General features: G+C 38.3%; 1 protein-coding gene across 1 annotated transcript in view; it reads right to left on the bottom strand.

Annotated features, from left to right (window-relative positions):
• The window catches only part of TTC28 (tetratricopeptide repeat domain 28), a 622119-nt gene that overhangs the window by 280679 nt on the left and 326755 nt on the right, over positions 1-14685 (bottom strand). The window contains exons 4-5 of the mRNA XM_049619809.1: positions 11437-11709; positions 10344-10474 (exon numbers count right to left, since the gene is read on the bottom strand). Of these exons, the coding sequence (XP_049475766.1) occupies positions 10344-10474; positions 11437-11709 (404 nt within the window). The remainder of the gene's footprint in view (positions 1-10343; positions 10475-11436; positions 11710-14685) is intronic.

The raw sequence follows: 14685 nt of genomic DNA on the forward strand, positions 1-14685 counted from the left end.
TCTTCAAACTGGCAACAGGGGTCACTTCTGGAAAGGATAACGTTTGAATCTTTTACATCAATAATTAATTCATATATTACTTACAAAATGGTAAAAACATAAGAATGAAAAACAAAGTGGTATGGGAATATAAATGTATGAGCAAATTGACCTGTTCCAAGGGTTGTTGAATATCTGGGGTCAAGGAGGAAAACCTGGGAAAAATAAAATTTTAAAATACCATTTACAATAGAGAACTAATGGTTACCACAGGGAAGGTGGATGGGGGGTGGGTGAAATTGGTGAAGGGGATTAGGAGTACGCTTATCATGATGAGCACTAAGCAATGTATAGAATTGTTAAATCATTATATTGTACACTTGAAGCTAATATAACATTGTATGTTAATTACACTAGAGTTTAAATATAAATAAAATACTGCTGAATTAAAGGAAAATAATAAAATATCATTTACAATAAAAGGCACATGTGCACACGCACACACACCTAACACCTAAGGATAAAACTAAAGGAAATTATGCAATAGTTCTACACTGAAAACTATAAAACATTGCTGTAATAGATTTTACAAGGCTTAAATAAATGCAGAAATATACCATGTTCATGGACTATTAGATTCAAATATACTTATAGATTCAATGCTATCCTAATCAAAATCCCAGCAGGATATTTGAGTGAAGGGAAGGGGAACAATAAGCTTATTTTAAAATACATATATTTACTTACATGTATATAAATGTAAATAACCTGGAATAGCCAAAGCAATCCTAAAGAAAAACAAAGCTACTAGAATTCCAGACTCATTAAAAAGCTGCAGTATTTAACAGTCTCTTATGCTTTGGCTCTCTCCCACTCTAACCTCTTTTTTTTTTTTTTTTTTTTTCCTTCCCCTCCCCCATGGGTTTCTGTTACGTTTCTCAGGATCCACATAAGAGTGAAACCATATGGTATCTGTCTTTCTCTGTATGGCTTATTTCACTTAGCATCACACTCTCCAGTTCCATCCACGTTGCTACAAAAGGTCATATTTCATTTTTTTCTCATTGCACTGGGTGTTGTATGGAAACCAATTTGACAGTAAATTTCATATATTAAAATAAATAAATAAATAAATAAATAAAAATAAATAAATAAATAAACGTTAAAAAAATACTTAAAAAAAAAAAAGCTGCAGTAAAGCAGCTACGCCACTGGAGTAGGCAAAGAAATCAACAACACAGAAAAGAGAGTCCTTATATACCTTACACCTGACTTACGACAAAAGGAGCATACAGTGTGGTCTTGTGAATATATGGTTCTGTGTTAATTGGATATGTATATGAGGGAAAAAGCTGAACTTTGATCCCTACCCCAAACCAAACACAAATGTAAATTCCAAGTGGCAGGAGACCTAAATGCAAAAGGTAGAACAGTAAAGCCTCACAGAAAAATATTTTGATGACCTTGGGATACACAAACATTCTCTTAAACAGAACACAAAAGGGATTAACCATTAAAAAAAAAAAAAAAAAGGATTGGTAAAGTGGGCTTCACCAACATTTGTATGATAATGAGTAAAAAGGTAAAACTTTTAAAAGAGCTTTCATGGTGCAGAGGCAATTTAATGAAACCCGAATACGGAAAACATTGCTGAGGGGTCAAAGATGGGGTCTTCTATGCAGACCCGAAAGAGTAAAGATATGGAGGGGAAAGTATAAGGCACATTTAACAAAGTATGACAAGCAGGCTAGTATGAACAGACGCTAAGGCGTGTGACATACTGAGTGGCTGAAGCAATGGGAAAAGGTTATGAAGGGGGTTAGACTTTATCCTGAAGGCAAGAGAAAGCTGTCAAAGGATTTTAGGCAGGAAAATTGTGTGATCAGAACTAAATTTTTGGGGGGTAACTCATAGATCTCTGTAGGTGATGGATCAAATCGAGAAGAAACTAGCATCAGGGCAGAGGTAAAACAGATTTCACAAATTACAGTATTTACATTTTCCAGTATGACAAGAAGTACGCAAAGCTACCTAGCAAATAAATAGCACTTTTTCCAAGAGTGTTGAGTTTACTTGACTATCTGGGGGAAAACAATTTTACACTGAATTAAACTCTAATATTACATAGGCATGTGCAACTGCACGTGACTCATTTAAATGATGGTGCCAAAGATAATGCCAATAATAACAGTAGCACCATTTTTGAATTCTTATTGTGTCTTAGGCACTGTGCTAAGAAAACACTTTACATGAACTCATTTGATTCTCACAACAATAAACAAAGTAGTTACTACTAGAATCGCTTCCTCTATGTAACTACACACACAGGGACGCCTGGGTGGCTCAGTCAGTTAAGCGCCTGACTTCAGCTCAGGTCATGATCTCACAGTTCGTGGGTTCAAGCCCCGCATCAGGCTCTGTGTTGACAGCTCAGAGCCTGGAGCCTGCTTCGGATTCTGTGTATCCTTCTCTCTCTGCCCCTCCCCAACCAGCGCTCTGTCCCTGTCTCTCAAAAAATAAAATAAAAATGTTAACTACACACACAGAGTTTTCTACTCAGATATTTGTGTTTCCATATACCTTGTTCTTTTTATTTTTTTTTTAGTTTTATTTATTTTATTTTGAGAGGGGGGAGGGGCAGAGAGAGAGGGAGAGAGTGTATCCCAAGCAGGCTCCATGCTGTCAGAGCAAAGCCCGACGTGGGGCTCGATCTCACAACCCTGGGACCATGGCCTGAGCCTAAATCAAGAGTTGGACACTTAATCAACTGAGCCACCCAGGTGTCCCTTTTTACTTTTTATTTATCTGCTATTAAGGCTTCACATCCTTTATATTGCTGATGATGTAACTTGGTATAACTACTTCAGAAAGCTGGTAAAAATTAATAAGTCTAAACGTATGTATGAAGAAACATTGCTGATGTTTCCCGAAAGACATCTACAAAAATGCTTACTAGCAGCTTTTTCATAAAAGCCAAACATTAGAAATAACTCACATGTCCATCACACCTAGAAGAGTTAAATAATGTTCAGAGTCACATGGTAATAAGTGTCAGAGCCAAAGTTCAAGTTTGTCTAATACTGAAGTTCACATTCTCAGGCACTGCACTACACTTGAAAGAAACTACCTAGTTAACGGCGGCAACTTCAGGCTATGCTCATAGGTCCAAGCAGTTGAAACCTCTCCTTTACTTGTAGGACAGTACGTGGTAGGAAGAGTGGGAAGTTCTACAACAGTCCAGGCAAAAGATGGCATGGTGGAAGGGAGGACCCAGAAAAGAGGTTGCCAGAAAGAAGAGAACCCGGGAACAAGCCAAAGGTGAGAGTTAGGTGGCTTGGCAACAGGAGGACAAACAGCGAATGCAGAAATAGGCACCGACTGAGGGCTAAGTTAGGAATTGAAGGTGGGTGTCCAGGAAGCAGTTGGATAAAGAAATATGACACCCAGGAGAGAAATCAGACTGATGAAAAAAGCTTCAGAGTCATCAGCATATTTGCATATCAGATTCCTAAATAGAGAACAACATCTCTAATACAGTATAATTTATGCACTCATCTGGCAATTAATATTAGCTCATAGGAAGGTCTCTATGGGCACCTGAAATTAATTTTCAAACCATTAGAGCAGATAGAAGGTTAGTTAGAATGAAAAATTCCTGTGGAGAAGGTATCACCTCCCCTATTAAGTTTCTGAGAGTAATTGTATAAAAGAAAAACCTACTGCTTTTTAAGTACGTGGACAGAGTGGTTTCAGGCTGTTACCTCACTATTTGAGAAAACATTAAAATATACTAGAGCCAAAGATATAAAATGCAGAAAGATGTACCTTGGTATCCTCATAACCACACCATTCACAGTGGTTAGCTTTTGCTTCAAAAGTCAGTGTCCTATATTTTATTTCAATATCAAAATAATGCAAAAGGGAAACCAAGGTACATTTTGAGGTCACAGATACAATGTAAGAGTAGGATAATCATAGAAAGCACATTCTCTGATGGGGCACGTGGGTGGCTCAGTTGTCTGAATGTCCATCTCTTGATTTTGGCTCAGGTTATGATCCCAGGGACATGGGATCAAGTCCTGCATTGGGCTCCACGCTGAGCATGGAGCCTGCTTAAGATTCTCTCTCTCTAAAAATTAAAAAAAAAAAAAAAGTACATTCTCTAGCTTTTTGTACTCAAGAGGAAGAGTGATTCTTTTGGGGAGAGTTCTCAGAGTTCCACCAGTGCAAAAGTTAAGAGAAAAAAAAGGTAGAGATATAACATAAGGAAAGAAATGCACAAAACTATCATTATTTGCAAAAAATTTCCATTACAAGAAAATTCGCAAGAATCAACAAAAAATTATGAGCTATGAGAGAATTTTCACATGCGCCAAAACATGCAAAACATGTAAAACAAACACCTTTCCTATATATCATCAGTACCTAGTTTGTTTTGCTTTGTTGTGTTTCCTTAAGATTTTATTTTTAAGCAATCTCCACACCCACCGTGGGGCTCAAACAACCCCAAGATCAAGAATTGCATGAATCAAAAACTGAGCCACCCACATGCCCCCATCAGTACCTAATTTTAGAAACCTACACACAATGGAAAGAAATATCCTATTTCCAATGAGATACATTAAATATCTAGGAAAAAATTGCATTGAATTGTGTAAATTCTTTATATATTTTAGATCTTAATCCCTTATTGAATATATCATTTGCAAATATTTTCTCCCATTCAGTAGGTTGCCTTTTTGTTTTGTTTGCTTTTCTTTGCTGTGCAAAAGCTTTTTTTCCTTTTTTGATGTAATCCCAATGGTTTGTGGGTTTGTTTTTGTTTTTTTTGTTTTTTTTGGTTTTGCTTTTGTTTCCCTTGCCTTAAGAAACATATCTAGAAAAAATGTTGTAGCCAATGTCAGAGAAATTATTACTTGTGCACTCTTCTAGGACTCATTTAGGTCTTAAATCCATTTTGAGTTTATTTTTGTATATGGTGTTAGAAGTGGTCTAATTTCTTTTCTTTTCTTTTTTTTTTAAGTTTATTTATATAGTTTGGAAGAGAGAAAGATGTGGGAAGGACAGAGAGAAAGGGAGAGAGAATCCCAAGCAGGCTCTGCACTGTCAGCACAGAGCCCAATGCAGGGCTCCAACTCACAAACCAAGAGATCATGACCTGAGCCAGAGTCAGACATTTAGGTGACTGAGCCCCACAAGTGTCCCAGAAGTGGTCTAATTTCATTCCACATGTACAGTTTTCCCAACATCATTTACTGAAGAGACTGTCTTTTCCCCATCTCATATTCTTGCCTCCTTTGTCATACTTTAATTGACCATATAAATGTGGGGTTATTTCTGGGTTCTATATTCTGTTCCACTGATCTATGTGTCTGTTGTATGCCAGTACCATACTATTTTGATTATTACAGCTTTGTAGTATATCTTATAATCTGGAATTGCGATATCTCCAGCTTTGTTTTTATGTAGCCCTAAAAAAAAAGATGAGACCATGCCATCTGCAACAACATGGATGGAGCTAGAATGTATTATGCTAAGTGAAATAAGTCAGACTGAGAAAGACAATTACCATATGATTTCACTCATATGTGGAATCTAAAAAAACAAATGAGTAAACAAACAAAAAGCAGAATCAGAACTAAAAATACAAAGAACAAACTGATGGATGCCAGAAGGGAGGGGATGGATAGGGAAAATGAGTCAAAGGAGTGGGAGATACAGGCTTCCGGTTACGGAATGAGAAGTTGCAGGAATAAACTTCACAGCCATAGGGAATATAGTCAATGATATTGTAATAGTGTTGTGTGGTGACAGATGGTAGCTACACTTGTGGTGAGCAGAACATAATACATAAACTTGTAAAATCACTATGTTGTACACCTGAAATTAATGTAACATTGTGTGTCAACTATATTCAAATAAAAATAAATAAATATGGAAAAACTCTCCCTAAAAGTATCGATCGCTGAAGGGCATACAAGGTGAAATGCAAGAGCAGACCAGGCTCCTGAACAGAAGACCAACTATTGAAAGGACATCAATTTATCCATGATTAATATGTAAATTTCATACAATTCCAACAAAAATACCAATGGAAGAGTCTCCAAAATTCAACAAAGTGATTTTAAAGTTCATTTGGGGGTACTGAGGGAAGATAAGAATATTCTAGATTTTTTTTTAAAAGAATAATGTCATGAAGCTTATAGCAGATATAAAATGTGCAATAAAGCAACAATAATTAAAACTGTGCATTAGAACACAAATTGTCCAACAGCTCACTGGGCTGATACTGCAAGGCCTAGTATCAGATCAATATTAAATAACCAACATCAAAAAAAAATACATAAAAAATAAAATCATCAAATATCACAACAGAAAAAAAAGGATGAGTATTCAAGCTTTTTGTAAAAGAAATTTTTAAAAATAGTCAGCCCCAGGGGCACCTGGGTGGCTCAGTTGGTTAGGCGACCAACTTCAGCTCAGGTCATGATCTCGCAGTTTGTAAGTTCAAGCCCCACATCGGGCTCTGTGTGGACAGCTCAGAGTCTGGAGCCTACTTCAGATTCTGTTCTCCCCCTCTCTCTACCCCTCCCACGGCTCACGCTCTGTGTCTCTCTGTCTCTCAATAATAATAAATAAACGTTAAAAAAAAAATAGTCAGCCCCAATAGCAATTAAAGAAATGCAAAGTAAAACAGCAATCAATATACCACTTTTTGGTTTTACTTATCAAGCTGACATTTTAGTTTAAGTTATTTATTAGTTAGTAATTCCAAGTGTTGGCCAGTGCAGGGAAATAGAACCTCTGATACATTGCTGGTAGGACGGAAAACAGATATAGCCTTTCTGAGAGCTATTTAACATTAAGTATCAGAAGCCTTAATACGATTTTTCCAAGCAAGCCCACTTTTAATAATTTAGCCAAAGGAAATGATGAGAAATATGTTCAAAGATTTATCTACAAAGATGTTTTTCCAGATTTTATAATACCAAAAATTTTGAAACTAAATATATAACAACAGGGGTAGAGATGAAATAATTTGTGATAAAACCATACAACTTCAGTAGAAATTTCATAAAATGCAGAAATGGAGGCTTCTGGGTGGTTCAGTTGGTTAAGCGTCCGACTTTGGCTCAGGTCATGATCTCACAGTTTGTAAGTTCAAGTCCTGCATCAGGCTCTGCAATGGCAGCTCAGAGCCTGCTTTGGATCCTCTGTCTCCCTCTCTCACTGCCCCTCCCCTGCTTGCTCTCTCTCTCTCTCTCTCTCTCTCAAAAATAAATGAGATGAACATTTTTTTTAATTAAAAATAAATAAACAATGCAGAAAGGTAAAAAATTAAGTGGAAAAAATTAACAAAAAAACAAGTTATAAAAGTATCATAGTAGGATTTCAATTTTTCTCTGAATAAACAATTACATGTGCATATTTGCTAAAAGATTATACCCAAAATATTGAAAGGATGGTAGGCTTATGGCTGGTTATTTTCATGAATTTTTTATATAACTGGGTGAAATTAATAACTATTATTTTTTTAAAAAACTAGGAGTCTGTGACTAAAACAAACAGGATGGTACAAAATAGTATCAGACCTTTGTTAATGGTATGAACTATCTTATCCCTCATGACTGATATGGTGACCAGGTTTTAGAACCCCGCACGCCAATTTCTACATCTCACTCAGGGGCCAACTTGAGTTCCACCTGTTTCACAAAGCTCGCCCAGGTCTATACCTGGGAGTCTCTGTCTCCTCTGGAATTCGAGAACCTTGGCAGCGATTAAAGAGAATGCTCATTATTTATTGCTCAAGCACTGTATTAATAATACTTTTGTTATATTCAAGTTCTGTCTCAAAGAAAACATCAGCCCTTCAAGAGGAGAGACCCCCACACCCATTGTCTAGACCCAGAACCCTCAGCACAGTGCTCTACGCATGTTAGGTGCTTTGCGAGCAGGCATCACACTTCACTGAATTACATCACAGAAGACTGGCCAACTAAAACTTTGAAACTGAATGAAATACGCATTACTGCAATAATTTCTTTGTATGTTCCTTTAAGTTCTAGTAACTCCAGTCTTAAAAACCATTGGCTGGTTTCAGGGATGTGGGAATGAAGATTCCCAGTTTAATGCAGGCAGAGAAGCAGCAGCACTCAACTGCAACCTTAAAAATTAAGGGACAAGGTAAGAAAAAAGCATTAAATTTTCAAGAAAATGAATGGTACCCTAGGATTCCAGGGGCAAACACAACAGAAGAGACACCGTGAGAGAAAAGAGGAATTCTACAGGTGAGTCTAGAAATCAGATAAATACGCTTTGGCAATACACAGCAGGGGCATGGGCTAGATAGAACATCCCAAAACAAGGCTTCCCCTGTGGCCGATGCTAACCGGCAACCAGAATGGGCAACAGTGAAAATGAAATAGTCAGGAGGGGGGTGTAAAAATTATTCCAGTTTTGATAATGAGAAACTTTGAAGAGAAAATTAATGGGAAAAAAATAAAATTAATGGGATTTTCAGCTTGGAAAAGGAGAGGCCACAGGCCATTAATTATGGCTGAACATTCTCTGTCTAGTCCCAGAGGGGATAAAATCAGTCTTACTTATACATAAGAAGGGTTTCCCAAAAGGCAAGTTTGTGAACTAGTGTGGTGGTGAAGTAGAGGCCAAAAGAGGGGGAGATGGAGTGGCTGTGGCAGGCAGAAATTTGAAGACGGGAAGATTTGGGGAGGCAACTGGTTCTAGTATTATCTCAAGGTCCCTTCCATGCTTATAATTTAATGATTTCTTATTATTATACAGCAAAGGTTTATAAAACCCAGATAACACAGGCTATAGAAAATTACACTATTAAGAAGAGGGAAGCCAGAAAATTTTCACTTCTCCTTTTTAATACCTATGATAATCCTATGCCCTAATTACAAGTCTTTGGACCCAATTCAGTAATTGGGCTAATATATATGCATCCCAAAGGTCAGGACAATAGAGTACAAATGCAGCTTTTGACATATTTATAGACATGCGAGCCTTCACTAAATGGCCCTATTTAGACAACTATGCTGGTTTAGTTCTTAAACCTGGCTCTCACTTAATGCCACCAGTATATCTGCATCTAGAAGTCCGATCCCTCTTTTCATTCCCTTAACATGGAGAAGTCAGATTATCTGGCTTTTAAGAACTGTTTGTAAACTAAGAGTAAATAAACAAAGAGAAAAGTCTTTAGTATTATTTTGAGAATAAAATCACCTGAAGTCCATCTCCCTTGAATGATATATTTTGGCAGCTTTCAAAGGCTTTTTTCTGACATCCATGGATGAGAGAGACTTTATGGAAGTCTCTCCCATTCCCAAGGGGAGATTCCAGCACACCACTGAAACAAAGGTTTTTTTTCTTCCCCAATTCGCTCCTAGTGACTGACCGTGTTCTAGAGACTTGAAGATGCTGAGTCATTTAAATAATATAATTAATCTCTATAATGTCCCACAGTGAAATTCTAAGATAACTAAATATAATAACTAAATATACTTCCCAACACATAGATTGATTCATAAATTTGTTATTACCTCTCCTATTACCCTCCTCTTGTTAATAATATTATAGTATAGAAGCTACCATTTATGGAATTCCAAGTACCATGTTAGGCACTTTACATATATATATTATTTATAATCCTATCACAGTTGCGTATGGGATAAATACAATCATTATTTTCTAAATAAGAAAACAGAGGCAAAGAGGAATTAAGGAATAATTTCCCCAAGATCTCTGAGCCAGGAAGTACCAGAACAGTTTGCTCCAAACCCTACCCTCTCTCCACTTGGCAGGCACTTTCTCATCATGCTGCATCTACTGGATACCAACTCTCTGAGAAGATTACATTCCGTTTCTCTAATAAAGATAGACAGTATTCTTTATCATTATAATTCATGTCTCTCAATCAGACTTACTATGCTTCTACCACCTGAGTTAAAAGTCCATCAAAGACACAACATGAAGAGCTTGCAGTAAAAATACCCCATCTCAAATAAAGCAAATGTGTGTTTCTTTAATTTAATGGATATATCATGAAGATACATTTTTTGTTAATTTTACATAGGTCTCTTCCTTTCATATCTGAATTGAATAAGAGCAATGTATCTGACAATGCAGGCTGTTAGATCCTGAAGTCAGGGGCCAAGTCTTATCCATCTCTGTACCCTTAAGGTCTATATGTGGTAGACATTCAATACCTGATTGGTGATGAAAGAGTCAATGATCATCAACTTCTAAAAGCAACATTTTAGGGTGCCTAAAACATTTTGAACGGCAAAAAAAGACTCCATGTTTCCAAAAAAATGTATAAGGTCTGCAGGTAAACTTCCTACCTCTCGATCCTTGAGTTTCATGGCGAGCACCAACTGGTGCCTGTGGTTAGTGAGAGCCTCCCGATAATTTCCTTTGGAGAAGAATGCAGAGCCCAGATTCCCATGAGCTCGGCATTCTCCTGTCTGGTCACCTGGGTTGGATTTTAAAAAAAGATAAAATTTCTCTAAGTTATAGTGTTAATTATAATTTGTAATGCCCATATTAATTTAAGAACCATAGATTTACTAGCTAAGATTTCACTTCCCTTCTTTTAGAAAAGTACTTGCTTCTTCTCCAAGACTCTATGTAGTAAGTTATGGTCCTAGAACTCGAATCTCTGGACAGTAACTGTTGTTATAACATACAACTACAGTCAGGGATGTAGGGGTCCTAGAAATGAGAGGATAAAGAACTTGACACAAACCAGCTGTTAGGAGTCAGCTCAATGCTCTGCTAATGACCTCTGGATCTGAACAACCATCAGCTTGTTGATTCAGTGATTTAACTACAAACCTACTACGATGTGTTGCTTCTTTGCAAGTATGCTGATGGCAGACTTACCGTGTCTCTGCTCTTACTGCAACCCTGCAAGTCACTGAATAATCGCTGTGACAACAACCGTAATCATAAGCCACATGCATTTTACAAATGAGGAAATGGTAGCACAGACAGCTGAGGCAACTTGCAGAAGGTCATATGGCTAGTAAGCGGCAGAGCCAAGGTGCTAAACTCAGCAGTCTGGCTCCAGAGGCCCCACTCCTAACCAGTGCACTGTACTACTGCCTCTGACAAAATGCTGACGCCTCCTAAGGGAGGCAAAAATTAAAATTAAGATGAAAGATTCACCCATCAATACTATCATTTGGGATATTAAATCTGTGAGCCCAAATCTCTGAAGAGGGCAATGAATATGTTAATCCACATATCTTGGCCTTTGGGGAGCCTTGGTATCTTGTTATAAGAAAAGCGCTGGAGACCTAAGCACTCTAAAACACAGAATGTTCTAGAGACGCACTCACTTTTCATTGCATGTGGTATCCCTATCCATGTCAGGCTAATCAGTTTTCTTTATTTCCTTTCTGTACTGAAATAAAAGACAGAAGCATACCCTACCTAAGGTCTTGGCTACATCCAAGTCCTGCTGCATGTATCCAGTACTCTTCTCTGTGTTTCCAAGAGACCAGTAAGCACTGCTCAGGGCAGAGAAAACCGAACCTCTCAGTTTGAGGCTGCAGGTGCCAATCTTGAGAGCAGCTTCTAAGACAACCACAGAGGCGCCATGATGGCCAGCTGTCAGGAGTTCCTGCCCAACCACAGATACGACCACAAAGGGGCTCTTGTCCAGTTTCATTTTCTGAAGCTGCTGATAAGTGGGCTCGAGGGAGTCTGGGGAAAAAAAAATGGAAAGGAGAATGTAGGATGATATACAAAACAATCTTTTGTAATATGCTTTAAAACATTTGTTTGTCATACCTTTTTATGGGCTATTTCGAGTACAAACTCTTCAACCTTTACTCTAGCACTACCCTCAGTGTCTGCTTATACATAGGACTCGGTAACCCCAATCTTAGTTAGCACATGCATATACCACACTCACCTTCCCTTCCACTCTTTCTTTGAATATGATGTGCCACTTTCCCTGAACAGTTCTCCCTCCTCTGTCCTGCTGTCCTCTCAAAATCTTATAAGCACGGGGCACCTGGGTGGCTCAGTCAGTTAAGGGTCTGCTTCAGCTCAGGTCATGATCTCACGGTTCATGAGTCTGAGCCCTCCATCAGGATTCTCTGTCTCCCTCTCTCTCTGCCCCTCCCCTAGTCACACATGCTCTGTCTTTAAATAAATAAATAAACTTAAAAAAAATCTTACAAGCACACCCCTCAAGTTCTGACTCTACCACGTGGTATTCTCAGGCCCTCCAGCCCACATTACTCTGTATCTAAACTTCTGCCGCATTTTTAGAGTTAATATTGCAGAGTTTGACCCCTAACTATTTTAGACTTGTTCCATGTGTGTTAATTTTTAAGACATTTCCCTGGCTAAATCTGAAGACCGCTGTAGGAGTGTTTAAAGGTTTATAGTAATTCCACAGCAATTGGCACAATGTGGGCACTAACTTGAAAACTTACCATTGCCGCATAGGTGATAGTCCCTAACCCATCTGGCATTCAATAAATGTTTGTGCAATCTGAATCTGAATGTCTGATTAATAAAACTCCATCCACCTTTTCCCTAGATGATGCAATAAAAGACGCTCTCCCAACAAAATCTCCATCATCCTCACTGCAGCCCAGTGTCCACTGCTGCCTCTAAGGCGAGTATGACCAAATAAAAAAGTATTAGGGCTCCTGGGTGGCCCAGTCGGCTGAGCATCTGACTTCAGTTCAGGTCATGATCTTCACAGTTCATGACTTCAAGGCCCATGTTGGTCTCTAAGCTAACAGCTCAGAGCCTGGAGCCTGCTTCGGATCCTATGTCTCCCTCTTTCTCTCTGCCCCTCCCCTGCTTGTATTCTGCCTCTCTCTCTCCCTCTCTCTCAAAAATAAATAAAACATAAAAGAAAACAAATTTTAAAGTATTATCAGTTTTTGCCGTGGTGACAAATGAAACCATAAAATCATGTGCATTTGCTAAGATAAGACAGAAGACAAAATTAATGTTAATCGCGTTTTATTTTCATGTGGTGTCTGGAAAGGACAGAGACTAGGGGTCAGAAAGCCACGAAAAGATTCTTTCCTTCTGAAGCTAGGTTTGAATGTGGATGACCTCTAAGTGCCTTCTCCCTCTTCTCCTATTTTTTCAAAAGACAATTGCAGAGCCAATGGCTATAACCCTACACTGATGTGGCACTTAGAACGCATTTGTTAGCTTTCCTGAAAAACTATTTCACATTAGTTGTTCCAGTGTGCACATGTAAAAAACTATTAAAAGGCTGGTCTCTTTAAATCTTGAATCTCTCAGCCAACAGTACTGCATTAAAATGTAATTTTTACAATTTATGACTTTGAATTTCAGCTCTACACTAAGGAGCTCTCGTCTGAATCAACATTACCACAGAAACCTCGAAACCTACTGGTGCCTAAAGCATTTTTCCCCTTCAATCAGATCACTAAACAGAGAACAAAGAACATTTTTACACCTGTCAAGATGCAAGCGTGCACAGTACCAGTAAACACTAGCTAACCAATAGGGTTAAATACAGGCACAAGAACCCAGGAATTACTGGAATAGAAAAGACCAGTACCATACTGAAATAAATGTGAACAGAATTTGGTGGTACCCGCTGATGGGTTTGGCAGCCAATGATGATCACATTAGCGTCCCACCAGTCAATTAGCAGAAGCAAAAATAATAGAACTTAGAGATGAAAAGACCTTGAAAATACCCATTTTAAAAATGATGAATCTAAATATTTAAGTGATTCATCCAAGGTCAGACAGTTTGGGACAGAGCCAAGACAAGAACCCATTGTAGGCCTCTATGTCCAGGCTGTATGATACCATACCAGGCAAAATTCTTAGTTGTTGACAAAAGAAACCAGTCTTGGCTGGTTATAAGTAGAAAAGAAATGCACAGAGGAGCTATTGCCAAACGTGAAAAATCAGGCCTCCAGACCCACAGTCAAAATCATGCCACAAAAGCTCCACAGTGAAAACAACATGAATGTTGCAACTCAACACAGGAGACCACAGGTTCCACGGCTGCCTCCATCACTACTCCATGCCACCCTTAGAAAACAGATGTCACGACTGCCAACCAACACGACCAGAACAAATTCTGTGCTACCCTTTCTTCTTTGAACCTTTAGCTCCTGATTCACAGGTGGGTCCTAGCTTCACAGGAGGATGGGAAAATTAGGATCTGATATTCTCAGCTTTTACTGTGGAAGGAAGGCGGTAGGCAGAAGTATAACATAGGGAATTGCCAAAACACAGCAAGAGGGTTCAGACACAGAGAGCCCAAAATGACTAATGGCCTGCAAAGACACCATGCTTCAGCTGGTGATTTTTCTTTTAAACATGGCAGCCATGGCCAAGGTCAAAAGAGGAGCCTTCTAATTGAGCCGCTAAAACTACAGAACGGTATAAAGAAGACAGAACATTGCCACAGTTGGAGGACTGAGGGAAATACCTGGAAGATTACCCCCGCCAAAAAAAAAGAAATCTTCAATTCTACAAATGTTCAGTAAATAAAAATGAAGTTGGAGGTACAAGAGGTAAAAGATAAAATCTCCATTTGCAGTATATAGGAAGGAGAATGTAAATACATTAAAAGATAAATTAAATGCAAGCTCATATACAGTATATGTTACAAGAGTTTAGAAAAGGGAGCGACTATTAAGGGTAATCAGAAAGCTTCATGGAA

Source organism: Panthera uncia, assembly GCF_023721935.1.
Source record: "Panthera uncia isolate 11264 chromosome D3 unlocalized genomic scaffold, Puncia_PCG_1.0 HiC_scaffold_8, whole genome shotgun sequence".
NCBI classification, from domain to species: domain Eukaryota; kingdom Metazoa; phylum Chordata; class Mammalia; order Carnivora; family Felidae; genus Panthera; species Panthera uncia.